At 42.5% G+C, this 27,237-nt stretch overlaps 2 protein-coding genes across 2 annotated transcripts in view; both read left to right on the top strand.

Moving 5' to 3' along the window:
* LOC126199459 (uncharacterized) overlaps positions 1–7,990 on the top strand; it is a 1,573,541-nt gene extending 1,565,551 nt beyond the window's left edge. Inside the window, exon 9 of the mRNA XM_049936380.1 lies at positions 7,867–7,990. The gene's annotated coding sequence lies outside the window, so the exon portion shown is untranslated. The remainder of the gene's footprint in view (positions 1–7,866) is intronic.
* Positions 1–27,237, top strand: part of LOC126199461 (protein Fe65 homolog) — a 316,456-nt gene that overhangs the window by 33,131 nt on the left and 256,088 nt on the right. The window contains exons 3-4 of the mRNA XM_049936381.1: positions 7,867–8,000; positions 8,043–8,200. Of these exons, the coding sequence (XP_049792338.1) occupies positions 7,867–8,000; positions 8,043–8,200 (292 nt within the window). The remainder of the gene's footprint in view (positions 1–7,866; positions 8,001–8,042; positions 8,201–27,237) is intronic.

Here is a 27,237-nt window from a genome sequence, read left to right on the forward strand (position 1 = left end):
CTTCATGACAATTCGTACTCTATTAATATACTTACCGTTTTTCCGGCAAAATAAAATAACAATTCTTACACAAACGAAGGCCACGCCGCACTGATTTGTCTACCAACACCAGAGATACCGCATTCGACTGCGAAGACTTCACAGCTATTGGTCGTTCATCTTCGGCGCATGGGTACTTTCTCCTTGACAGCATCAGTCCCGTTATTTTATAGGCACATCTCGTGTAGACGAGCGTGCAGAGCTGCAACAAACCAGTATCTGGATAGATGACGGTAACATCATCATCATCATCAACCTGAGTGAAACGTCTTGTTGTCACTTACTGAGTAGACTGTGTGTATGATGTTAGGCAAACTACAAACGTATCTTTTGGCGCTGGATGAAAGCATGTTATGTTCGAGGATTTCCGAAAATCGAAAACGCTTTTGATTAGAAAAAGAGTTTTCTCCACAGCTGCCTTTCTTCTCTCCACGAGCCAGATTTTATCACTAGCTTACGATGTAATATCGCCGTTATTAGGTCATATTTGACGCTGTAAAGCTTTATATTGCATGCACCGACTGACGCTTTCCAACAAAGAGCAACTGACGGTGAACGCAGGCATGTTGTGACAGAATGGGGGGCGGGTTGTAATCTAAGGCTTTGTATTATCAGCAGTGAGTTTGAAATATAACGACGGAGGCTGTTATTAGAGTCTTCGTGGTTTATTATCGTTGACGTAAAAATCTGATACTTGGTTGCTGTGCCAGACCCCATACTGTTGTAAAACATGCAACCTGACGTGTCGTACGTTTATACTGACAGGGCATCCGTTCTACCACAATAGTGGATCACTTCCTTTACTCCCTTCATTTGCAACAAACACACGCAGTTATTACCATGTCAAACATTTATTATTTAACTTATTTATCCTCCACTTTCTTGACAGCAACAATCAGTCGTTACATTCGTGTAAATCATTGTGTCAATGATATTGAGGCTGCTCTTTTCTGTGCTCAATGCTGAGCTAAGTTTACAGTATGTATCATATAACTTTTTTCTCAATTTTTATATTTTTTACTTTATATTATTTATTTTTTTATTTTTTGCTCTAACATTTCAATTGCTGCTTATACATGACACTAAATTCAGTTTACTTATAGCATTTTTTTCCACTTTCAATCTGGTTTTCCTTTCCTGGTGCGGAGAAAGGGCATAGATTTTAGTAATTACTGCAAATTTCAGAGATGTTATCTACAGATAGTCAGCTTCATATGTGTAAACGTGTGCTAATCGGAGAATTCATATTTAATTAGTAGTACACGCTGACCGTTTTCGACGGTTCGTATTCAGTCTGGAAAACTTCGAAAATATTGAATTTTAGCACAGCTCATTTACCCAAAACATATCTTTTTTTTTTTTTAGATTAACTTCCAGGGAAGTTAAAAAAAATTTCGGACATTCTGAAGGATTCATAAAACTTAGTTTAATTGTCTATCGACTCCCTGTACTCAAGTAACAAATTCTCATTCTGTTTGTAAATTTTTGCAAGCGTGATAAACCCACATCAGTTTGCCTCGACTTGTTTCGATTTTAGCTTTGTCCTTTTCATTAAAAGTTAGAATGATCATCAAGCGTTCATCTTCCGAAAAGATCACCAATTTACTTACTCAAATGCACTGAAACCTGTGCTGTGCGAGTAGACGTCAATAAGAGATCAAGGTGGGTGGACCCACGGGCCAGTCACAGCAGTGTCGCATCATGGTAAACAGAACTGCATCTGTAGAGTTCGGAAAGCATAAAAGAGTTCTTGTATCAAGATGAAACTTTAAGTTGGTGTGTGAGGCGACCAAGGATCGATTTATGTTGCTATTTATTTTATTTTTTCACACCATTCATGGTGTGCTATTTGACTCATCGTTACAGCTGCAAGTATGTAGTAGTTTCGTATGACCGTAGGTGGCAGGATAATTACTACAAGTGTTATCCCTGCATAGTACTGCCCAGTTTCCCAACTGCTGTCTTACGTGAACTGACAACATGTTCATCAAAGCGGTCAATATGAACATCAAGGACAACACTGGAGCCGGCCGGGGTGGCCGAGCGGTTCTAGGCGCTACAGTCTGGAACCGCGCGACCGCTACGGTCGCAGGTTCGAATCTTGTTCGGGAATGGATGTGTGTGATGTCTTTAGGTTAGTTAGGTTTAAGTAGTTCTAAGTTCTAGGAGACTGATGACCTTAGAAGTTAAGTCCCACAGTGCTTAGAGCCATTTGAACCATTTGACAGCACTGGACGACGTAATTTCTGTGCAAGGAGGTGATAAACACTGGGGATAGCCACAGGAGATTTGTGGCATTGTATGCAGAGTGTAACCATAGTGAAAAGTATTCTTGTAACACAATGGTAATCCCCATATGAATCGGAAAACCACGGCTGCCATCTCTGAAATGGGGTTCCAGGTGATGCCACACCCACCGTATTCTCCTGGCGTGACGCGTGATCCCTTTTCATTTCTGAAGCCCCCTCCTCCCCTCGTACCACATTACCACATTTTTGCAGTCTGTGACACCCACCATCGGACTGCAGTTCCTAGAAGTCTGCGAAATGATGTCCGTGCAGAGGTTTCCTGACAGCTTCGAATAGGTGGTAATCCGAAGAGACCAAAGCCGGAGAATACGGTGAGTGTGGCAGTACCTGGAACCCTATTTCGGTGATGGTTGTCCAACTCGCATGGGGACGAGTGTTGCCCTCTTGCAACAGCACTTTCTGTGACGGTGCACACACTCTTCACGCTGCTATTAATCGCCTGTGAATATCCCCAGTGTTTACATCCCCCTTCCACAGAAGCCACGCCGTCCAGTGCTGTCCTTGATGATGACGTCCTCTCATGTAATGAGAGCAGTTGGTAAAATGGGCTGCCGGCCGTGGTGGCCGAGCGGTTCTAGGCGCTTCAGTCTGGAACCGCGCGACTGCTACGTTCGCAGGTTCGAATCCTGCCTCGGGCATGGATGTGTGTGATGTCCTTAGGTTAGTTAGGTTTAAGTAGTTCAAATTTCTTTGGGACTGATGACCTCAGAGCCATTTGAACCATAAAATGGGCTGCATTGAGCAGGGGCTATATTTCTAGAGATTGTCCCATTGTCCTACGTCTACGGTTAGACCAAAGTACTATAGACTTGCAATTGTAATGGTGAGTCAAATGGCGTACCACTAATGATGGGAAAAAGGTGTAAATCAATGCGGAACACTCATAGAATGTAGCGTGCACCGGAAACGCAGCGATCCGGGTTCGAGTACCGGCTCGGTACACAATTAGTAACTTTACGCACACCTTCATTGCTTTTGTATACTCCGCCAAAGTGTATAAACCGTCACTGTTGTCACATACATTAAGTGCAAGCATCATAGAACGTGGATAGGGAGATTGGGCCGGAGGTTAGGGTTAAGGAGTTAACTTGGAACTTTGAATTTGAAATGTAGCCCAGTGAACAGAATCTGTACAACACTACTTCTCCTCCAATTACTAACGAAATTCTCGTTATAGAAATTAATTCTGACACCAAGTTATGAATTATCGTTTCTTAGTGACTTTGGTTACGGAAGCGGTTAAAATAAATGTTTCAGGAAATTAAAGATAGTCATCGACATCAACATGCTCAGCTGAAGTCAGTTCCTATAAAATTTTTCTTCGTTGTAAAAAAATGGGTCTGAGCACTATGGGACTTAACTTCAGAGGTCATCAGTCCCCTATAACTTAGAATTAACCTAACCAACCTAAGGACATCACACACATCCATGTCCGAGGCAGGATTGGAACCTGCGACCGTAGCGGTCGCGCAGTTCCAGCCTGTAGCGCCTAGAACCTCTTGGCCACTACGGCCGGCTTTCTTCGTTGTAGTCTGCATAATGATGAACCAACGTCAGGGCTGTCGGTCTTCGTTGGATGTTGGTTTATCATTTTGTAATTTAATGTAGCCTATACCCAGATAAGTTTATGGAAAATGAATTACTTTATTTTGCTATCAGTTTCGATCAAAAGCAATCATCCACAGGGTCATTGGGGTCGCTACGTGTAAAAGCCATTGAGGCACACGACATTATGATATTGTAGTGTTGTGTTGATAAGAAGAGCGATGCAATGTTCCTTCAAGGAAAGTCTGGCAGCTAGTCGTGCACCCATAGCCAAACTGGTTATCGCTTGCCCAAAGCGGGAAATCCGCGATCGAACCCCGGTCCGATACAAATTTTCGTTGTCGTCATTCCCTTATACAGCTGATGGTTGTTCGTATTCGCAACTGAGAATACATATCGTGTATATCATACGACATTATTATTATTATTATATTAACCATGACATGAAAAATGGCCATTCTGTGTCAAAAAAGTTGATCGAAGATCAGATTCGACTCAAAAATTATATCCTCGAAGTATCATCTCTAATTGCGCACTGTCAACTGCTGATGAAACATGATGTACGTGGTACTATAGCGTTTTGTAAGATTTAAACGAAATGCTTTTCAAATAATCATGCCGAGAACTGCTATCTGGCCGGCCGCGGTGGTCTCGCGGTTCTAGACGCGCAGTCCGGAACCGTGCGACTGCTACGGTCGCAGGTTCGAATCCTGCCTCGGGCATGGATGTGATTGATGTCCTTAGGTTAGTTAGGTTTAAGTAGTTCTCAGTTCTAGGGGACTGATGACCACAGCAGTTGAGTCCCATAGTGCTCAGAGCCATTTGAACCATTTGAACTGTTATCTGCCAATGATAAGAGTACTCGATTTTTGTTTTGTCTTTTATAATGCAACAGAAAATAAATATATAAATAAAATAATAATATATGTTTCTTTGCGTGGCCATCTTTCGCAGCATGTCAGTGAACACACAGAAACACAGTGCTGAATCCAAAACAGGTGAAATCGTAGTGAAATCTCTACGAAGACAACTTTCCTGAAGTTATACAAAACCGAACCGAAATGAAAAAATGCAAATTCAGCAAAAGAAAAAGCGAATGTTTGCAAGCCGGAAAATTGCGGAAGCCAACTATTATTTTCGGCTTCAAACTCTGGTAACAAGGAGAGAAAAAGCTGTCAACTCCATAACAAGTAATAAAGAGCAATAAACACCAACGACCCCTGATGATCCTTCGTAAATAAAAGCAGAAACGCGTCTCATGTAAATTACTCGTAAACTGCAGTACGCGTGGAAAAAAATTTGTGTATTGCAGTAAGCTTAAGATGGAAAAAATGGACGATTTCAGTCTGTAGCAGGACCGCAGATATGTACAAGTGAACAAAACACAAAAATGAATCATATAACTAATTTTTTGAGGTGGTAATTAAAAATTAATTACTACCCCTTTAAGTTGATAATTAAAAATTAATTATTACCCCTGTAAGGTGACTTACCTTAACAGGTCTCGGTGTATTCACAATACTTCTAAACTACAGGGTAGTTATCATTAAACGTTCGCTGCTTGAGCCAACGTGGACGAAAAAATATTTACCGTACGGGTACCCGACTTCATATGGATGATGTTTGTGCTGCAGGATTTGCTTTGTTGGTAGTGTTAAGTGTCATGACTTGCCGTTAAGGACCGGCGTAGAATTGAACCACAAGCGTCAGTGTGCATGAAACTTGATGACAAGGTGAGCAGGGTTGTGCTAGTAACGCCGTTTTATGAAAACAGCAACAATAGTGTCGCTGGTCTTCGCGAGTATTGTCGCTTTAAAGGAATATGCTGAGATCTTCTCGGCTCTGAGCACTATGGGACTCAACTGCTGTGGTCATAAGTCCCCTAGAACTTAGAACTACTTAAACCTAACTAACCTAAGGACATCACACACATCCATGCCCGATTCAGGATTCGAACCTGCGACCGTAGCAGTCGCACGGTTCCGGACTGCGCGCCTAGAACCGCGAGACCACAGCGGCCGGCTGAGATCTTCTGTCCGCACCGGTATTGAGGAGCATGATTCGGAAGGTCGAATTAAATGGCGATTTGGGAAATGCTCCTGGGAGAGGCCACAAATAGTTGAAGTAGTTACTGTTGCCGTGTGGGAGAACGATGGGCGCAAATTGCGATCTTCAAGCAGTGCTTGGGCTGTGTCACTACTGCTAAACATTCCATGGTCCACCGTTCGGAAAGTGCTGCGAACAATTGTGAAATAGTATCTCTAGCGCGGTTCCAGGCTGTAGTGGATGGAAGATGGTCGTGATACTGAGCAATGTTTATGACCTGGAACGTAAATACGGTACGCAATTCACAAATTTTATCTTCTCACATGGAAATTAAAATGTGGTTCTCTGGATGGTTTATTCGTTATCTCTCTTCCCCATGTCCTAACTAATGTTTCGGCAAAGTTTCATTTTCTTATGATGACTCCTTTGTCATGGAGACCCTCTCAGGTGACGAAAGTTTAGTTATAGCTACACCGTAGCCTTGTGTAAAATACGAGGGTCACTCCAAAAGAAATGCACACTATTTTTTTAATCTATATTTTATTCTACATGTTTGAAAGTTTTACAGCCTGTAAATACATCCTTTAGGAACAATATTTTCATTTCTCCACATAATTTCCATCCCTGTCAACTGCCTTACGCCATCTTGGAACCAGCGCTTGTATACCCGCACGGTAAAATTCTGGACCAAACTGTTGGAGCCACTGTTTGGCAGCGTGCATAAAGAAGTCATCATCATCAAACCTTGTTCCACGAAGAGAGAGTTTCAGTTTTCTAAAGAGATGATATTCACATGGAGCCAGGTCAGGACTGTAAGGCGGGTGTTTCTGTGTTGTCCATCCGAGTTTTGTGATCGCTTCCAAGGTTTTTTGACTGACATGTGGCCGTGCATTGTCGTGCAACAGCAAAATATCCTGCTTTTTCCGATGTAGTTGAACACGACTTGGTCGAGCTTGAAGTTTCTTCAGTGTCGTCACACATGCATCAGAATTTATGGTGATTCCACTTGGCATGATGTCCACAAACAAGAGTCTTTTGGAATCGAAAAACATCGTAGCCATAACGTTTTCAGCAGAACTTGTGGTTTTGAATTTTTTTTTCTTGGGTGAATTTGCATGATGCCACTCCATTGATTGCCTCTTCGTCTCTGGTGAAAAATGATGGAGCCATGTTTCATCACCTGTTACAATTCTTCCAAGAAATTCATCTCCACCATTCTCGTACTGTTCCAAAAGTTCGCTGCATACTGTTTTTCGTGTTTCTTTGTGAGCCATTGTGAATATCCCGGGAACCGACCTGGCACAAACCTTTTTTAACGCCAACACTTTCAGTATTCTGCAAACACTTCCTTCCCCTATCCCAACGTTGCGTGACAATTCGTCCACCGTGATGCGTCTGTCAGCAGTCACCAATTCGTTAACTCTCTGCACATTGTCTGGAGTGTGTGCAGCACGAGGCCTGCCGCTGCGAGGACAATCCTCAATATTGCCGTGCCCGCTTTCATCACGTAACCTGCTTGCCCACCGACTACCTGTACTGCCATCAACAGCAGCACCTCCATACACCTTTTTCAACCTCTTGTGGATGTTTCCCACTGTCTCGTTTTCACAGCACAGGAATTCTATGACAGCACTTTGCTTCTGACGAACGTCGAGTGTAGCAGCCAACTTGAAGACATGGTGTGACGGCGCCACTCACGGGAACAGCTTGAACTAAGTTTGAAAACAAGCGGAAGGATGTGTCTACACATTGTAAAATTTTCACACATGCAGAATGAAAACTGTATTTTTAGAAAAACAGTGTGCATTTCTTTTGGAGTGACCCTCGTAGCTACCCCGTAGGCTTGTTTGTGTAAAATACGAATGAATCGCTAAAGAGGTGTTGAGAGGAGAGGTGTTGACGTGGTGTGTGACGCGGTGTTTTGCAGAGAACGGGCTGCTGAGCTACCGGAACCCCAACTACCACCTGGACCCGGCGCGGCTGGACGATGCGCTCAACTCCAACACGGAGCAGCTGTACGAGGAGCTGTTCAGCGAGCTGGACGCCGTGTGCAACCTGTCGGCGGCGCGCGCCGGCGGGGGCGGCGTCGGCGTCGGCAAGCAGCCGCAGCAGCAGCAGCAGGCGGCGCCCACCGCCCCCGCTTCGGGGCCGGGCCGGCGCGCCTACGCCGCCCTCGACATCGGCTCCATGGGCGTCGACGTCAGCACCGGGCCCGTCACCGCGCTTAGCGACGCCGCCGACGACAACCTCAACAACGCCAGGTGAGTGCCGGCCAGCGCTACACGGTATTCCTCTGCGGCGCGGTCCACGTATTCACCAACCGTCAAACACAGTCTTCAGTCTTCAGTCGTCCTCACGTGGGATGCGCCCTGTTCACACAGCTCGCATCGCCCAGGACTGGCTTTGTGAGCACGAGGATGAATAGTCGCAACTCCCCTGACCACCAGTCACCAGATCTCACAATCACTGAGCCTTTGTGATATACGAGGGCGGTTCAGAAAGTAACCTCCGATTGGTCACAGTGCGGGTTGTGGGGGGAGTAGCGACGCCATCTGTGCGTTCATGCACTCAACAGGTCAGTCGGCATCAAGCCGTGGTCGAGTGAACGTCGTACCTGCGCTAGTTTAGTTTTTGTGGCAGTTTGAAATGTGTGCTGCAATAGAAAACCCCGCCAAATGTGAAGTGCGTGCTGTCATAAGGTTTTTTACAGCCAAAGGATATTCTGCAGCAGCTATTCATCGTGAGCTTTGTGCCGTGTATGGACCAAGAGGTATGAGTGAAGGAGTTGTCCGTGAATGGGTACGTTTATTTAAAAGTGGACGAGAAAACGTTCATGATGAAGAGAGGAGTGGTAGACCATCATTGGTGACTGACGAACTCGTTCAGACAGTTGATGCAAAAGTTCGTGAAAATCGACGTTTCTCAATGTCGGAGTTGCCTACTGGTTTTCCACAGATTTCTAAGACTCTCTTGTACGAGATAGTGACAGCAAGATTGGGTTACCGTAAGTACTGTGCACGATGGGTGCCCAAAATTCTTACCGACCACCACAAAACTCAAAGAATGGCCTCTGCATTAGACTTTCTGTCACGTTATGAGGAGGAAGGAGAACCATTGTTAAACAGAATCGTGACCGGTGACGAAACCTGGATTAAGTACGTGAACCCTGAGACAAAAGAAAAATCAAAGATGTGGGCACATTCAAATTCGCCTACCAAACCAAGAAAAGCCTCGCAAGATTTTTCTGCCAGAAAACTGATGGCAACGGTGTTTTGGGATGCAAAAGGGGTGTTGTTGGTTGAATTCATGGAGCGTGGTACGACCATTAATCAAGACGTGTACTGTGAAACAATAAAAAAGTTACGACGGGCTATACAGAACAAACGCCGTGGTATGCTGACTTCCGGTATCGTTTTTTTGCACGATAACGCCCGTCCTCACTCTGCTCGCAGAACAACGGCCCTTCTTGAGTCCTTCAAGTGGGACGTTATCAACCATCCACCTTACAGCCCAGATCTGGCGCCAAGTGATTATCACCTCTTCATGCATTTGAAGAAATGGCTCGGGTCACAGCGGTTTGATGACGACGAAGTGCTCAAAGATGCGGTCACAGGCTGGCTCCAGGCACAAGCGGGTGATTTTTATGCAGAAGGAATTTCAAAGCTTGTGAAAAGATACGATAAGTGCCTCAATCGCTATGGAGACTATGTAGAAAAATAGTGCAAAGATGTAGTTGTAAGGTGTATATATTAAAATATTTTTATTTAACTTGGTGTATTTTTTTAAATCAACCGGAGGTTACTTTCTGAACGGCCCTCGTATTTTGGAGGTAACGGTACTTGTTCGCTATCCACCTGTATCATCGTTACCTAAACTCGCGAGTATATTCCAAGAAGATTGATGTAAGTTTCACTTGAAAGCTATACACAATCTGTATTTATTCATTCCGACACAACTGTAAGCTGTTTTGAATGCCTATGGTTTTCCTAGACGGCATTAGACACGGTAATGTGCTGTGTTTGTGGTGTTTCCAAAATTTTGCTCATCCCCTGTACCTGTTGCGCAAACCACACACCTTGATTATGAAACGGGACGGGCGTAAAATAGCTCCGTTATATCTGTAGCGATCGTCGCAGATGAGCGAAGGAAGCACTACGAGGAAATCAACCGGTGATGGAGACAACCGTCTTGCAATTTGTGGTTCATCTTGCCTACCACGTTTGCAAAAGAGAACAAATTCATTTCTTAAAACAGAGCTCTTTTATGTTGGGTGATTGAAAACATTGTGCACAAGTTTAATGAGCTGATAATGCAGTCCAATAACAACTATTTTAGAATAGGAACTTACAGTCTTGGAAGTAAAACTGAGCCGGTGAAAGCTTTCGAATGTTAGCAACAAGAAGGACAATATGCGCAGTACGTTCCACAAAAGTGAGGTACAGTTTCTGTGTACGTCATTCGAGCGTCATGTACGTGACACAGTTCCCGAAGAAGAAATACTTCTCACCAGGATACTTCCTGCGTCTGATCAGGTTCGTGCCTTGTGTGCTTGGTAGATGGCGCCAGAATTCTTTACAAAGGTGTTATACCTATATTGAATGTTCTCGTCGCCCTTATATCTTTACTATATTCGGGCGCGTAGGCACTGATTGTCCTTTTTGTTCCTGACCTTCCAAAGCTATGATCGGATCAGGTCTACTTCGAAGACTACAAATTCCTACTGCAGAGTTGTTGTGTTTCGACTCCACTATCAGTCCCTTCCATCTGTGCGCAATCTTTTGAATCTAGTCGTATATGCGTAACATCGAATTGTGCACAAGAAACTTAAATTAACTTATAGATAACATGAAGGGGATTTTCAAAAAGTATTTGCAGAAAGCAAAACTAGAATCTGGAACCCCTCATTTCACAGACGACGATTCTGTCCACTACGCTGCAGTCGACACACGTAATTTACGTCTATGTCTTTTATTTTACGATGTTATAAAACCTTTAACCGCGGATATCATTACTTGACATAAACTTATAACTAACTGTACCAAAACTGGCGCATTTTTGATAACTATTGACTGTGTCAGTGCCTTGTAACAACATACTTGCGTAGCACGCAAGTTCACACACTGAATGCCTTTAACCAGCCGTCGTTTACCGTCATTCTTTGTAAAAAATCATACAAAAAACTACGCATTTCATATTATTCTCTGTGTGCCAGTGTTTTGAAGCACCGTATATTCGTAATACATGCTATAATATTAAAACCGCCAAACAAGGGACACAACAGCAAGTGATGCAATCCAATACGGCGTCTCCCAAAATCTGCTTGTGGCGTAGAAAGCCATCTTCCATCTTATTGGCTACATTGTTTTCCACCAGATCCTCGTCCACGTTTGCTTTCAAGTCCCATGTGAGGACGGCTTGTGGTGTACAACATCAGAGAACGAGATATTTGAATATCGGCTCTTGTCTGTAGCTATCGATATCACAACGAGAACAGTTGTTGATTATTCGTTACTCTCGTAAAAGGCCTCGAATGAATATTCGTATCACCTAATTTAAACCAAACTCCACTGCAAACCCTTAGAAATAGGTTGTGTTGTGTTAGTTAATCTTCATTTCGTACCGTCGTAATAACTGTCAGTAACGTGCTCACTATCAAGCGGCGATGTAAGACTACAATAAGCGAAAGAATCTTCCTTTGTATCTGGTAGTTTCCTTGGTATTGAGCGAGAAGGTCTGCCTGAGATAGAAAACACGTTAATCCCAAAACAGTGTTGTTTATATGCGAAAGTAAATTGTTATCCGTAGAACTAATTTCAGAAACTGTTGTACCTTTCCTTCACTTATTGTTGTTGTTGTGGTCTTCAGTCCTGAGACTGGTTTGATGCAGCTCTCCATGCTACTCTATCCTGTGCAAGCTTCTTCATCTCCCAGTACCTACTGCAACCTACATCCTTCTGAATCTGCTTAGTGTATTGATCTCTTGGTCTCCCTCTACGATTTTTACCCTCCACGCTGCCCTCCAATGCTAAATTTGTGATCCCTTGATGCCTCAGGACATGTCCTACCAACCGATCCCTTCTTCTAGTCAAGTTGTGCCACAAACTTCTCCCCAATCCTATTCAATACCTCCTCATTAGTTACGTGATCTACCCACCTTATCTTCAGCATTCTTCTGTAGCACCACATTTCAAAAGCTTCTATTCTCTTCTTGTCCAAACTGGTTATCGTCCATGTTTCACTTCCATACATGGCTACACTCCATACAAATACTTTCAGAAACGACTTCCTGACACTTAAATCTATACTCGATATTAACAAATTTCTCTTCTTCAGAAACGATTTCCTTGCCATTGCCAGTCTACATTTTATATCCTCTCTACTTCGACCATCATCAGTTATTTTGCTCCCTAAATAGCAAAACTCCTTTACTACTTTAAGTGTCTCATTTCCTAATCTAATCCCCTCAGCATCACCCGATTTAATTTGACTACATTCCATTATCCTCGTTTTGCTTTTGTTGATGTTCATCGTATATCCTCCTTTCAAGACACTGTCCATTCCGTTCAACTGCTCTTCCAAGTCCTTTGCTGTCTCTGACAGAATTACAATGTCATCGGCGAACCTCAAAGTTTTTACTTCTTCTCCATGAATTTTAATACCTACTCCGAATTTTTCTTTTGTTTCCTTTACTGCTTGCTCAATATACAGATTGAATAACATCGGGGAGAGGCTACAACCCATTCTCACTCCTTTCCCAACCACTGCTTCCCTTTCATGCCCCTCGACTCTTATAACTGCCATCTGGTTTCTGTACAAATTGTAAACATAAAACTAATTTATATAGAGTCGCAGTAGACGGCATGAAATCTCATATGCGTAACGCAGATTCTCTAGGTAAACATCCGAGAATCCAGAACTTTGCAGATAGAGCCCCCTGAGTTGCTGAAACTTACGGTGCTCTTAGCAGTTAGGCTCTATTTCGAAACATTCTCGGATATGTATTTGAATCCTTAAAGTTATCGATTCTGCCCACCACTTTGCTCCATTTCTTTAAAGAGAGATTGGCCGGCCGCGGTGGTCTAGCGGTTCTAGGCGCTCAGTCCGGAACCGCGCGACTGCTACGGTCGCAGGTTCGAATCCTGCCTCGGGCATGGATGTGTGTGATGTCCTTATGTTAGTTAGGTTTAAGTAGTTCTAAGTTCTAGGGGACTGATGACCACAGATGTTAAGTCCCTTAGTGCTCAGAGCCATTTGAACCATTTTTTTAAAGAGAGATTGAAGAACGTACTGTCACCATCACTACACAAATAGTTATAAAAGCAACTGTAGAAAGGTGGGTAGGTGGTAAGTTCCTAGGCTTACACACTACTTAATCTGTCGGCAACACACACACCCATGCCCGAGGGAGGACTCGAACCTCCGACGGGGGAAGCCGCGCGTACCGTGGCAAACCGCTTTAGACCGCGCGGCTGTAGAAAGCTCAGGCAAACTGAAGGTGGTGCAAACCAATCTGTTTGGCTGTAATCTGGCGCAAGTGGCAGTGTACCACTGCCAATAGGGAAGCAACTCCATTCCAAGTACGAATGACTCGGATTTAATTATTCTTGTTTAATACAATCTGAATCGTTCGTAGGTGCTTGGCAGAGAATGACTATAATAATTATAAAGCGAAACACTTGTTTGATGATTCGCAACTACGATTTATCCGTTTTACGGAGGTAATGATTTACAGCTTTTATATACTTCTGAAAAAACATTATTTCGCACAATAGTTGTATTTTACTTCCACATCAAAATTACCGGTTTTGGTGGAACAAATGACCATCCTCAGAGATAAAGGACGACATTAATTAGAGGACATGCTTCCGAACGTGATCATTTGTAACTAGATCAACGTTGTTCGAAACTACATTCCGTAATTTTTTTTGCGCCTGATGTAAAACGTTGATCAAGGTGCAAATGATCATGTTTGGACGCATGTCGTATAACTAAATTCGTTCTACATCCCTGAGAATGACCTGTTATTTAATCATAATATATGGTTTTAATAAGGAAGTGACATACAAATATTACGTGAAACCATAATTATTTATTCAGAAACTAGTTTTCAGCTGCTTAGACCCTCATCAGGTGAAAACAGAATGTTGCGATCAGATGTCGTGCGACAGATTTCTTGCAAAGGAAAGAATTGCGTTTTAAAGCATTACCAAGGAAATCGTTACATTTAAAATGAATAAAAAATTGGCTTCGTCATTTTAATCTGGATTTCTTGCATATGCGTAAATGAAACTTAATTTAGCAGATGACACTATTAGAAATTATTTGAAATCTATAAACTTATGGCTTAGAATGCTCAGTTTTAAACATGCATAATTTCTTTTTTCTCCGTACATAAAACTGTTATTTATACATATGTGACAAAACAAGACTGCAGTATTGAAGTTTAATTTATTATTGAATTCAATAATGTAACGATTTTCTGTGTAAGAATTCATGTATCACTAATATCTCAGTAAGTAGCACGTCAGGTTTTATGTTGTTGTTACAGTCACTTGTCACTTGATGATGCAATATAAAGGCGAGAACCGTTTTGTGAGTAAACAAAAAAACAGTTACGGAATATTGAGCAAGTGTCTTCTGTTTCCTTATTGTTTTCATTTATATATTTATTGCTGCTATTCACATCAGGATCTGTCGTTCTGTGGCTAAAGCCGTCGATAAACTACACAACATTGTAAGAACAACTACAGTGTGTCTGAGTATCTGTAACTATATTTCTGAACAAAGTCAATCATTTGCATAAGACGTTCGTTGTACCCAATTCGTAATGCCTCCATTTTTTTAAATCTTTTACTACCTATTCAAAAGAACTGAGCTTGCTGTTGTAAAACTTTTCTGTTTTAGCATAATAGCCAGTAGGCTCTAAGTTGTGACAGGGATTTCAGTTCCTGCATTTGCCTGATAAATAAGGAAAATGTCTCGAAACCCGTGGTTCGAACCTAGGGCTTCGAACCGAGGGGTTCGAACTATTTTAATCTGTTTCTGGGTAATGTTCACCACTGTCCAAGATCAAAAATAAAATTTTGTACGTATATTTAGAACCGCAAGTACGTTGCAGTTAGCGCCATAATGAGTTGAAGAAATACTGTCTTCAGCTGAGGCTTGTATATCAATGAATGATATCCAGCGACGCTGTCTCTAAAGAGTAGTGCCGCTTACGCTACGCAGGGTCCCTGCAGAGCGAGCTTTTAAGGCTGCGGCTAATCCGTCGGCACTGGCCGGGGCTTCGCTACCCCCAGGAGACAGCTGGACAGTGCACGGAGCACACTGCTCGCTGTGGAAGGAAACACGCCGTCTTCCGCACATCACGAGTTTCAGCACTCCATTTCATCAAATGGTTCAAATGGCTCTAAGCCCTATGGGACTTATCATCTGAGGTCATCAGTCCCCTAGACTAAGAACTACTTAAACCTAACTAACCTAAGGACATCACATACATCCGTGCCCGAGGCAGGATTCGAACCTGCGACCGTAGCAGCAACGCGGTTCCGGACCGTAGTACCTAAAACCGCTCCATTTCATGATTTGCGTTGTTTAACTAACCTTAATTCGCTGCACGGTATCACCGATCACTTACCCAGTATATGGAGTGGTTCAGTTGCCCATACCTCTGGGTTTTATGCGACCTGCAGCACTCTCAAATACCTTGCACAAGATTTTCATATTCTCTCGCTCGCTATACATAAACTGTTAGTCTACAGGTAAAACGAACAGGAGCTTTCTGTACGAATTTTAATGTAGTTTGTAATGGGGTACGCTTTCGCAGGAGGCCATATTTTTCGAGTTATTCATGAAAAACGTACAAAAGCGACCTTCAGATGCGTTTTTCTTGAAAAACTAGAAAACTATGGCCTTCAGAAGAAACGTATTCAGTATAAAATTTGAGCGGATTAAGCTTCCAACAAAAATTCCTGTTCATTTCATCGGTAGGACTAATATTTTGCACATAAAGCGCGAGAAAATGTAAAACTGTTGCACGTGGTATTTGAAGGCATTGCGGGTTGCATAAAACCCAATGGTAGGCGCAGATGAAGCAACTTGTACATTTCGTGCTTTAGCTCTTGAAGGAGACAATGTTTTTAATTTAGGAAGCTTTGAAATCTTGAGAGACGTTGAGTATTTACATGACGGCAGAAATGTGTATACTGTCCAGTCCTCGTATGCGATGTAACATATCCACCCAGACCACACTTCGCCTCTCCAGTCAAATTTATTTCGGCCATTTTTAGAACGATACGGTGCAGTGAATAAAGGTATGTTCACACAGGACATATTTTTGGTAACTTGTGACTGCAGTAGTGTTGCCATCAATATTGCTGCAGTAGTATATGGCATTATTTCGGAATGGCCGGACGGTATTGCTGAGGGAGTATCCTGTTGCAGGGAATTACGATTTACTGACGAAGTGTTTGTCCATACTGCCCACCAATGGCGGAAAATATTTCGTATGACCAGGCCATGTAGGGGGCGTCCCGGGAGGAATGGTCAGTATTCAGGGATATGACAGGTATGATCATTCGATGCAAAAAAGTCTAGTAGACACGGGATCTTACGAGTTATGAGCACTTCTTCGTCTTCGTTAATGTGAAACAGATCTTTTCTATTACAAGCTCTTTGCTTTCCGTATGTTGATAGTTGGTAGTATGGAAGCAAACAAGAAAATAGTCCAGTAAACATGGGCTCTAAAGTGGATGTCTTTATGGCTTAGAGCACTTGTTCATCTTCGATACCGTGAAACGTATCTCTTCTGCAGCAATCTCTTTGGTTTCGATATTTTTCGAAGAGGTAGTATGGACCAAAACAAGTGCTCATACCTCTTAAGGTGTGCATTTTAGAGATCATGTTTACTAGCTTTTTTCTGTTCTGAATGATCGTTCGTGTCATATTCCTGAGTACTGACGATCCCTCCTCTACACCTTGTATGTCTGTCCTTGTCTGTATGTGTATCCCTCTCACCCTCAGCCTTGCTTCCTCTTTCTCATGCCGCTGCAGTACCAAGTCACGCGAAACAATATTATTGTGCTTCATTTCGAAAGCTGGAGCACGTACAAAGAGACACTCGAATTGTTTGTCATCTACAGGACTGCAGAAGTGGGCAGCTGAGACAACCATGAAATCCGTAAATGTGGTACGCACGTGTGCATGAAATCCGGAAATGCGGTACGCACACCTGCGACCAGAGATAGGGACCACAGAAAATAATACATGCTCAGACGAAAATCTGGAGAGGTACATTCTCACTGTTACGTTCGTAGTAAAATATCTACAGCAGTGTACCATAATTTTATTCTGCATAGGTTCTTAAAACGTCTAAACTTTCTTGAAGTTGCGTCACGTTTGTTCCATTGATCGTAGATGTATCGCATTTATTAGATTAACAGTTCTGTACTGTACTGGTGAACCCCAATATCTAAGGCGCTGCAGTCATGGACTGTGCGGCTGGTCCCGGCGGAGGTTCGAGTCCTCCCTCGGGCATGGGTGTGTGTGTTCGTCCTTAGCACAATTTAGGTTTAGTAGTGTGTAAGCTTAGGGACTGATGACCTTAGCAGTTAAGTCCCATAAGATTTCACACACATTTGAACATTTTTTGAACCCCAATAAAATAGTAACATAAACTTTTGACTGTTATTTCAAACTACTTTAATGAATTCCTTGAGTGCTCCACCGAAGTGTGCAAACGCTTTGTGTCCAAAGGCATATCGATGAAAAGTACACTTTAAAGAGGCATCTCGAACTCCTGTAGGAATCAACACTTGACGAAAACTGAAGGGTGATGGCCAGTCTTCTTCTATCTGGTGTACAGTCATTCACATTGGTGTTGGTGTTACCAATTTCTGGATTTGTCAAAATCATCCTTAGCGTCCTGGAAAAGATGTATATCAGTTATTAGTTCACAAGTTAAAAGTTTCGGAAGCAGCTGGTTCACTTAAAGAAGAACACATCCCCGAAGCCCATTTCTCTTTCCTTCTAATTTTTTTCCTTGGGGAATGCAAATGCAAGAGAACCGCTGTGAGTTCCACTATCTCGCTTTCGTAGATTTCTCGGCCATCGTGTAGCTCGTCTAAACGCTCATGGTCCGGAACTGTATTGCCGCAAATATTAACGGGCAACAGTGGATGCAATGTTGCCAAACATGTGGCTGCTATTCGTGTGACCGCAATGTTACCAAACAACATTGTCGGGCTACATCGGCAGCAGTATGCAATTTTTATAGCCCGCGTGAACATACCTTAAGGGAATGCCCAGGTTCGAATCCCGTCCGACCACCCAAGTTTAGGTTTTAAGTGGTTTGCCTTAAAAACCTTTTCTTTTCCGTTATATCCTTGCCAGACAGCGGACAAATGGAGTTGATTATTGTATTCATTCGCCATCTTAATGGAATTACGAATTTCCATATCCGCTAAGATATCACAAATTTAATTATGCTGATAAGTAGGCGAGGATATAGGATTCGATGGTATATTGCTGGCATCTCGCTCCGTAAGCCAACATACCCGGAAATCAATCATAGAAGTCTAAAGTAATCAGAAATTTACGTATGCTGCATGGTTCCTTCTGCCAGTGCCTGCCTCAAATCTACTGCTACAATCTGCGGCGTGCAGTCAGTAAAGGCCGAAATGAGATACAACGTGCAGGCAACAGCCAGGGCCACGAAGGGAGGAAATGTGGATGGAGGGAGGGCTGATGTATTGGTCTGACTTGAATGTATTAACCTCAATTGTCGGCGCGGGACTGTGTTAGGGACTTGCGTGTGCTGGTACCAGTGGCCGCAGTGCAGATGATCGGGAGATATCTCCAAGCCTTACGACTTAACGTCGGTATTTTCCGTGCGCTGTCTGCTGCCTTGTGACTTCCTGAACTGTAGCCAGTCGACGTTTGTACTGAAAACTTCTGTGACCTCGAAGTACAATGAATGAAACGCCTACCACTTCTCAAGGCCCAGCTTGTGACCAGTTTTGGTAAGTAACACGCCTGTTACTTTATCACTAAGGATGTAGTCTGCATTAACGATAAAAAGTTTCCTTCTGGTTCCTCGGTTTTCACAATTATGGAGCTTCGCTGTTTTTAGTGTGTATCATGTCCGCCATCCTTAAGAGTCAGTGACTTCACATTATGAGTGGAGTTCAGATATTTAACTTCAGCTTCAGTCCAGAATAGCAGTATTAAGCAGCATTGCCAACAGATAATTTGATTGAAATGAATCAGATTTGCAGCGTTGTTGTTTATTCGGCATGAAATTGTGTAAGGCTTAAGTTATTCTCGGCGAATCATTTTGCCGGTATATTGATACTTTTTTATTTTGGTACTTTGGGAGAAATAAATGCTATTCTTTTTTCCTCTTTGTCTTCCATCTGCTGATTCTGAACTTCTCAATGCAACCTCGTACATTTTAAATGTAACTGCTTATATCCGAGATACTGCAGAACATCTAGTTTTTCAGTCACAACTTTTCGTGTTTTATTCAGTACACGATGCATATCGGACCCTGTGGGTCCATATCCAGGTGTAATTCGTCTTAATACATGCTTTATTTGTTCTCTTGAATGAGATGAAATGCATATTCCTGTCACGAAAAGGTTTGATATTAGGTTACGAAATTCGTAAGTCAGACGCGGAAAATATGTCTGACTTACGAAACTCGTAACCTAACATCAAACCTTTTCGTGACAGCAATATGCATTTCATCTCATTCAAGAGAATAAATAAAGCATGTATTAAGACGAATTACACCTGAAGATGAACCCACAGGGTCCGAAATGCATCGTGTTCTGAATGAAACACGAAAAGTTGTGACTGAAGGCGTTTTTTAATTCATACTTCGAGTGTATTGAGTACAGTCACGTTTGATGCTGCAAAATATGGATAAAATTAAATTTAATTTTTCTATTTCCTCGTGCTATGATCTGTTTTGGTGTACGTTTTACTGCTTTTACAGTAAGATAACTGAGGATAGTGGAAGCAGAATACATAAAAAACAAAGAATTAGGGAAACAAAGTAATATTTGTGGCAAAATGAAAAATTGTGTTACTCAGACAACATAAATGTTAAATTGAGGAAGAAACTGGTTAGAAGCTGCTTTTGGGATTAGTTGTTCTCCTCACATGCAGAAACTCATACACATCATAAATTACTGACGCAATTGACAACCTACGGTACATGTTTTGTGGTTTCAACGTGTACCGTGGACTGTCAATTGTGAAAGTGCTGCATAATGTGTGGGTTTCTGCGTAAGCCAACTGTACGAATAGCAGGTTCGTAAGTCAGCATTATTTCAAAACTCGCGCTTACCTGTAAGGAAAGATTCATCGTTAATTACATAACTACGGATGTGTATATTACAATACAGACCACAGAATAATGGAGGTGCTGACACATCGCGAAGATCACGCATGAATATCATAATACACGAAAAACGCACTTGAAAATGAGAATTATTTCAAATGGTTCAAATGGCTCTGAGAACTATGGGACTTAACATCTGAGGTCATCAGTCCCCTAGAACTTAGAACTACTTAAACCTAACTAACCTAAGGACATCACACACATCCATGCTCTAGGCAGGATTCGAACCTGCGACCGCAGCGGTCGCGCGGTTCCAGACTGAAGTGCCTAGAACCGATCCGCCACAGCGGCCGGCGAGAATTATTTCCTGACACGCGTTGTGCAGAAATGAAGTAAAGGAAACTTATAACTGGTAGCATCAAGTGTTATTTTATGACAAAGAAAATAAATGTTTTTACAGTTGCAGTCTTTCATTAACCATTTCTAAACGATAATATATAGATTATGTGTGTGTATTTAACAGCATGGACATGTTGATACTTCTCTCGTGTTTATGCTCACACTGATTACGACAAGAAGTATTGTTCAAATGTTCAAATGGTTGTGAAATCTTATGGAACTTAACTACTAAGGTCATCAGTCCCTAAGCTTACACACTATTTAACCTAAATTATCCTAAGGACAAACACACACACCCATGCCCGAGGGAGGACTCGAACCTCCGCCGGGACCAGCCGCACAATCCATGACCGCAGCGCCTCAGACCGCTCGGACAAGAAGTTTTATTGGACTTTAAACAGTAAACAACTTCAGAGATTTCTGTAAAACAATGCTGACTGAGAAGACTGGCTAAGTTCTGTTCAATAAGTTAGCTGTCATGTGTCACCTTTCCGCTTCATTTCGAAGAATAAATTTCGTTATACCTACATGTGTACCGTGGATGGATTAAATGACCATGAGCTGGCACTCGAGTCAGCCTGTATGTGGTTTTTAGGCGGTTTCTCTCGCATCTTTGAGCAAATGCTGAGCTGATCCTAAAATTCTGTCTCGGAGAATACACACAGACTGCGAAAATACGCTCAGGCAAAACAGAAAGTTTACACGTTTCACAGACAGACAGCGCACACGACTGCTGAACTTCAGGTAGCCTTGCCGACTGTTGCGTCTGAAAGCATCGGCCACAAAGTTAAATAATAAAACAAAATTTATCAAACACTGGAAAATCAGACTCTTCAATAGTCGGGATAGGCGCCATGGAACCGAAAAAAGACGCAAGAAGCAACTTTAGCAACGAGTCCTCTTGCGATCGATAGCTTTATTCTATAGCGGTGAACGGCCGAGGTCGGTGCCCTGTTTGACAAGCGCAGTGGGTCAAATTTTGCGCGGTTCTTCGCTGCGGGGAAACATTTGCCTGTCATGTCCTGCAGTCACGCAGGGAACTGACGGACACGCTGCGGATGCACAATAAAAACTGGTTTCAGTATTATTATTATAATGATTTGTTTACATTGGTGTACATGTGCATCTACAGCTATACTCCGCAAGCCACCTTGCGGTGTGTGGCGGAGGGCAGTTTCTGTACCATCGTCTCTTCCCTCCTTTCCTGTTACAGTCGCGAATGGTACGCGGGAAGAACTATTGTCGATAGTCCTCCGCGTGGTCTCGAAACCCTGTAATTTTACTTACGTGGTCTTTTCGTGAGATGTACGTAGGTTTCGTGAGATGTACGTAGGAGGAGTAAAATATTCGGTGACTCTTCCAGGCGCTTATGCTCTCGGAACGTTAACCAAGTTTTGGTAGAACAAATAGTTTGTAATTTGCCTCCTTCGTTGACAGGCAACAGTTCCTGAGGATTGTTACAGTGTATCACAGTTTGCCATTGCCTTTCATGGTCGTTTAAATCGCTCCGTTTGCATAAAAATGGTTCAAATGGCTCTGAGCACTGTGGGACGTAGCTTCTGAGGTCATCAGTCCCCTAGAACTTACAACTACTTAAACCTAACTAACCTAAGGACATCACACACATCCATGCCCCAGGCAGGATTCGAACCTGCGGTCGTAGCGGTCGCGCGGTTCCAGACTGTATCCGTTCGCATACTCCTAGATATTTTATGGATGTAGTTGCTTCCAATGACGGCTCCTTTTGTATATATATAAGCAGTACGTTACATTTGTTTATGTTGAGGCTCAATTGTCACTCCCTTCACCATGCAGGTCTTCCTGCATTTCTCCACAATTTTCTCGCGTTACGACTTCTCTGTGTTCAACACCACTATCCGCGTAAAGCCTCGTGGGACTACCGAAGTTGTCCACTGAGTCACTTACTTCTTTGAACTTTTTCGATGTCCTAAGGATCCTTTACCGCACAGCAGTACTTTAGCAGAGGACGGACAAGCGTAGGCATTGTCTTTAGTGTATTTGTTGCATCTTCCAAGTTTTCTGCCAATAAAACGCTGTCTCCTTTGCCTTCGCCTCAACATTATCTTTGTGATCGTTCCAATTTAACTTGTTCGTAATTATTATCCCTCAGTATTTAGCTGAATTCACAACCTTCATCGTGTAACCGAAATTTGGCGGATTGTTTTTAGTAGTCGTATGGATAACTCATTATTAAAGAGTCAATTGTCATTTTTCGTACCATACTGATATCTTATGGAAATAATTGTGTATTTGGTTTTTATCATTTGATGATTTCACAAGATGGTAAATGACAGCTTCTTAGATCGTCTCGTAAATCGTTTATGTAGACTCATAACAGCAAAGGACTTATAAGATTTCCATGAGAAACGATAGATACCACGTCATTTCTTGACTACCTAGCTACAAGGTTAGCGGTCAGGTCACAATCCGTCACGCGAGTATCTGAAAATTATCATGCGTTAAACGTATCTTGCAGTTTATAAATGGTGGCGTACGAAAAACCGGCCCTGAGTACTAGACTGCTCAATGTGCCCACCAAGTGTCATCTATTATTTCCAAGTTGTTGCTTGCATTAGTTTGTTATTTCTTTATTATTTATTTATTACATTTTTAACTATTTGTTGTTGTATATGTTCGTGGCAGACAACAATTCATGCGTAATTGGCAAGCTGTCTGTACTCGGGGCCGGTTTTTCGTGCACCATCCAATAGAACTCCTTGCTATTTTCCAGATTCTCAGTTCACATGCAATTTTAGTCTCCGAAAGTCAGCCGTGAAATATGGAAATTGCTATATACAATAATATAACCGCTTCTATTAACACTCGCCCCGATAGCAGCGCGTGTTAACGCGACAGCTTCTGGGACGGAGAGGTAATTGTATGCCGGCCCTGGATGGAATCCGTCCGGGTGATAAACGACGAGTGGTCGGTGTACCGGCCAGCCTGGATGTGTGGTTTTTAGGCGGTCTCCCCCATCCCCTTAGGTGAATATCGGTCTGGTTCCCATGTTCCATCTCAGATACACGTTCCGGAGGCATTTAGAAGTCATTTTTCACATATCTACATCCACATGAATACTCTGAAAATCAAACTTAAGTGCCTGGCAGAGAGTTCATCGTAAAAACCTCACAATAATTCTGTATTATTCCAATCTCGAACAGCGCGCGGAAAAAAAACAAACACTTAGATCTTTCCGTGTGAGCTCTGATTTCCCTTATTTTCTTATGATGATTGTTTCCTCCTATGCAGGTCGGTGTCAACAAAATATTTTCACATTCGGAGGAGAAAGCTCGTGATTCAAATTTCGTGAGAAGATTCCGCAGCAACGAAAAACGCCTTTGTTTTAATGATTTCCACCCCAATTCTGTATCATGTTCGTGGCACTCTCTCCCTAATTTCTCTTCTTTGAGCTTTCTCGATGTACTGCGTTAATCCTATCTGGTAAGGATCACATACCGCGCAGCAGCACTTCAAAAGAGGACGGACAAGACTAATGTAGCCAGTCCCTTAACTAGATCTGTAGCTTCTTCGAAGTGTTCTGCCAATTAAACGCAGTCTTTTGTTCACCTTACCAATAATATTCGCCATGTGTTCTTTCCAATTTAAGCTGTCCGTAATTGTAGTTCCTAAGTATTTAGTTGAATTTACGGCCTTTAGATTTGACTGATTTATCGTGTAACCGAAGTTTAACTGTTTCCTTTTAGCACTCATGTGGATGACCTCACACTGTTCAGTGTTTAGCGTCAATTTCTAATTTTTGCACCATACAAACGTCCTTTCTAAATAGTTTTGCAGTTTGTTTTGATCTTCTGATAACTTTACTAGACGATAGACGACAGTACCATCTGCAAACAACCTAAGACGGCTGCTCAGAACGTCTCCTAAATCTTTCATATACGTAAGGAACAGGAGAGGATCTATAGCATTACCTTGGGGAACGCCAGAAATCACTTCTGTTTTACAAGATGAGCTTCCGTCAGTTCCTACGAACTATGACCTCTCTGACAGGAAATCACGAAACCAGTCACATAACTGAGACGATATTCCAAAAGCATGCAATTTTACAAAAATGGTTCAAATGGCTCTGAGCACTATGGGACTCAACTGCTGAGGTCATTAGTCCCCTAGAACTTAGAACTAGTTAAACCTAACTAACCTAAGAACATCACACACATCCATGCTCGAGGCAGGATTCGAACCTGCGACCGTAGCGGTCTCGCGGCTCCAGACTGCAGCGCCAGAACCGCGCGGCCACTTCGGCCGGCGCAATTTTACAACAAGCCGCTTCTGAGGTACAGTGTCAAAAGCCTTATGGAAATCTAGAAATACGGAATCTATTTCAAATCCCTTACCAATAGCACTCTACACTTGTGCGAGTAAGGAGCTAGTTGTGTTTCACAAGAACGATGTTTTCTAAATCCGTGTTGACTGTTTTTCAATAGACCGTCGCTCTACGAGGTAATTTATTTCCTAACACAATATGTTCCAAAATCCTGCTGCAGATCGACGTTAATGATATGGGCCTATAATTTAGTGGATTACTCCTACTGCCTTTCGTGAATGTTGGTGTGACCAGTCAACTTTCCAATCTTTGGGTACGGATCTTTCGTCGACTGAAAGGCTGTTTGTGATTGTTAACTATGGAGCTATTGCGTCAGCATACTCTGAAAGGAACTTAATCGGTATACAGTTTGGACCGGAAGACATGCTTTTATTAAGTATTTTAAGTTGCTTCACTACGACTTGAAAGCAGAATTTACCCCATACGAAGACAGACTGGGTAGACGGCTACTGTTCTGGAGGTGAATAGGAGACTGATGATGACCTTAGCTGTCTGGTCTCGTTAAACACTAATCCAGCAGCAGCTCCTATTAATATCCATGTTTTGGAGGGGGTCGTGAGCCCTACCTCTAACGCGCAACTGCCTCATGTCAGATGCCATTTTCGAACGCTTGCTTTGGCTACTCCTATCACGTGCAGGGTAACGAAATCAACAGGACCTTAGAAGGAAGATTAAAAAAAATTAATACTATCTATATCCGGATCTCACTCCAGCTACTGCCGGGTCTGGGTGCTGACGAGTCCTCTCCATTTGGCTCGGTCCTCCAATCACTTTTCTTCCTCCACTTGCTGCCAGGTCACACCTCTACATTCCGCAGATATTCTCACTCCCGTTTTCCACAGTGTTCTTGGGCGCTCTCTAGGTCTTTTTCCATCCATCTAAAATTCTTCCATAATTTTGCGGAGCCTCTGCCCACACATCCTCTTAACATGCCCGTACCATCTTAGTCTCTTTTTTTCAATTTCTTCTCTCATACTATCTTGTTTGAGGTCCTTTCTGATATCTACGTTCCTTAGTCTGTCCATTCTTGGTTTTCCCTTAACTGCTCAGAGAAATTTCATTTCCCCTGCTTGCAGTCTGTTCCAGTCCTTTTCTGTCATTGTCCATGTTTCTCCTCCATAGGTGACAATACGGAAGTAATAACTCTTATACATAAGGAGTTTTGCGTTTTCTGAAACTTCCTTATTCCAAATCAGGTGTTTTATTGTTTGGTAGAAATTGCCTCACTTCTGTAACCTCCTATTAATTTCGTTGGCTATTCTTCCATTACTAGATTTTTCACTCCCTAAATAAGTGAAACTGTCTACCACTTTGAGGGGTTCTCCATTCAAAGTAATATTTCCGTTGATCCCTTTGTCAAGCCGGCCGGGTGGCCGAGCGGTTCTAGGCGCTACTATCTGGAACCGCCCGACCGCTACGGTCGCAGGTTCGAATCCTGCCTCGGGCATGGATGTGTGTGATGTCCTTAGGTTAGTTAGGTTTAAGTAGTTCTAAGTTCTAGGGGACTGATGATCTTAGAAGTTAAGTCCCATAGTGTTCAGAGCCATTTTTTTTATCCCTTTGTCTCTTCCATATACCATTACTCCACTCTTATCTTTATTTTTAATCCATACCTTTTCATTGTTTCCTTCCACGCATCAGGTTGTAACTGTATATCTACCTCTTTACCGCCCCATATTACCATATCATCTGCAAAAATCATCTTTTTGTTCTTTTCTTTTACTATATCTTTAACTGCCCTATTCATTCCCTGCATCATAACATTAAAAAGTGCAGGAGATAGAGTACTTCCTTGTTTAAGTCCTGGTCTTATTTCCGAGTATTCAGAGTTCCCCAATGATGTTCTAATTCTACAATTGTGTTCTTTGGACATTGTCTTTATTACCTTAATGTATCCATCTTCTATATCTATTTTCTTCTTCCCATAGTCTTTTCCTGTTAACCGAGTCATATGCGTCTTCTATGTCTATGAAAACCATTATCACCCTTTTGTTATACTCTCAACTTTTTGCCATCAGTTGACGGATGGAAAATATCAGGTCGATTGTGCTTCTTCCTTTCCTAAACCCATGCTGTTCTTCAGTCAGCTCGTTTTCTATCTTTTCACTTATCCGATGTAGTAAAATTATTTCAAAAATCTTGGCTGTATGACTCGTAAGGGCTATTCCTCTGTAGTTTTTCAAAGTCTTTTA

The sequence above is a fragment of the Schistocerca nitens genome, chromosome 8, assembly GCF_023898315.1.
Source record: "Schistocerca nitens isolate TAMUIC-IGC-003100 chromosome 8, iqSchNite1.1, whole genome shotgun sequence".
In the NCBI taxonomy this organism is placed as follows: Eukaryota; Metazoa; Arthropoda; class Insecta; order Orthoptera; family Acrididae; genus Schistocerca; species Schistocerca nitens.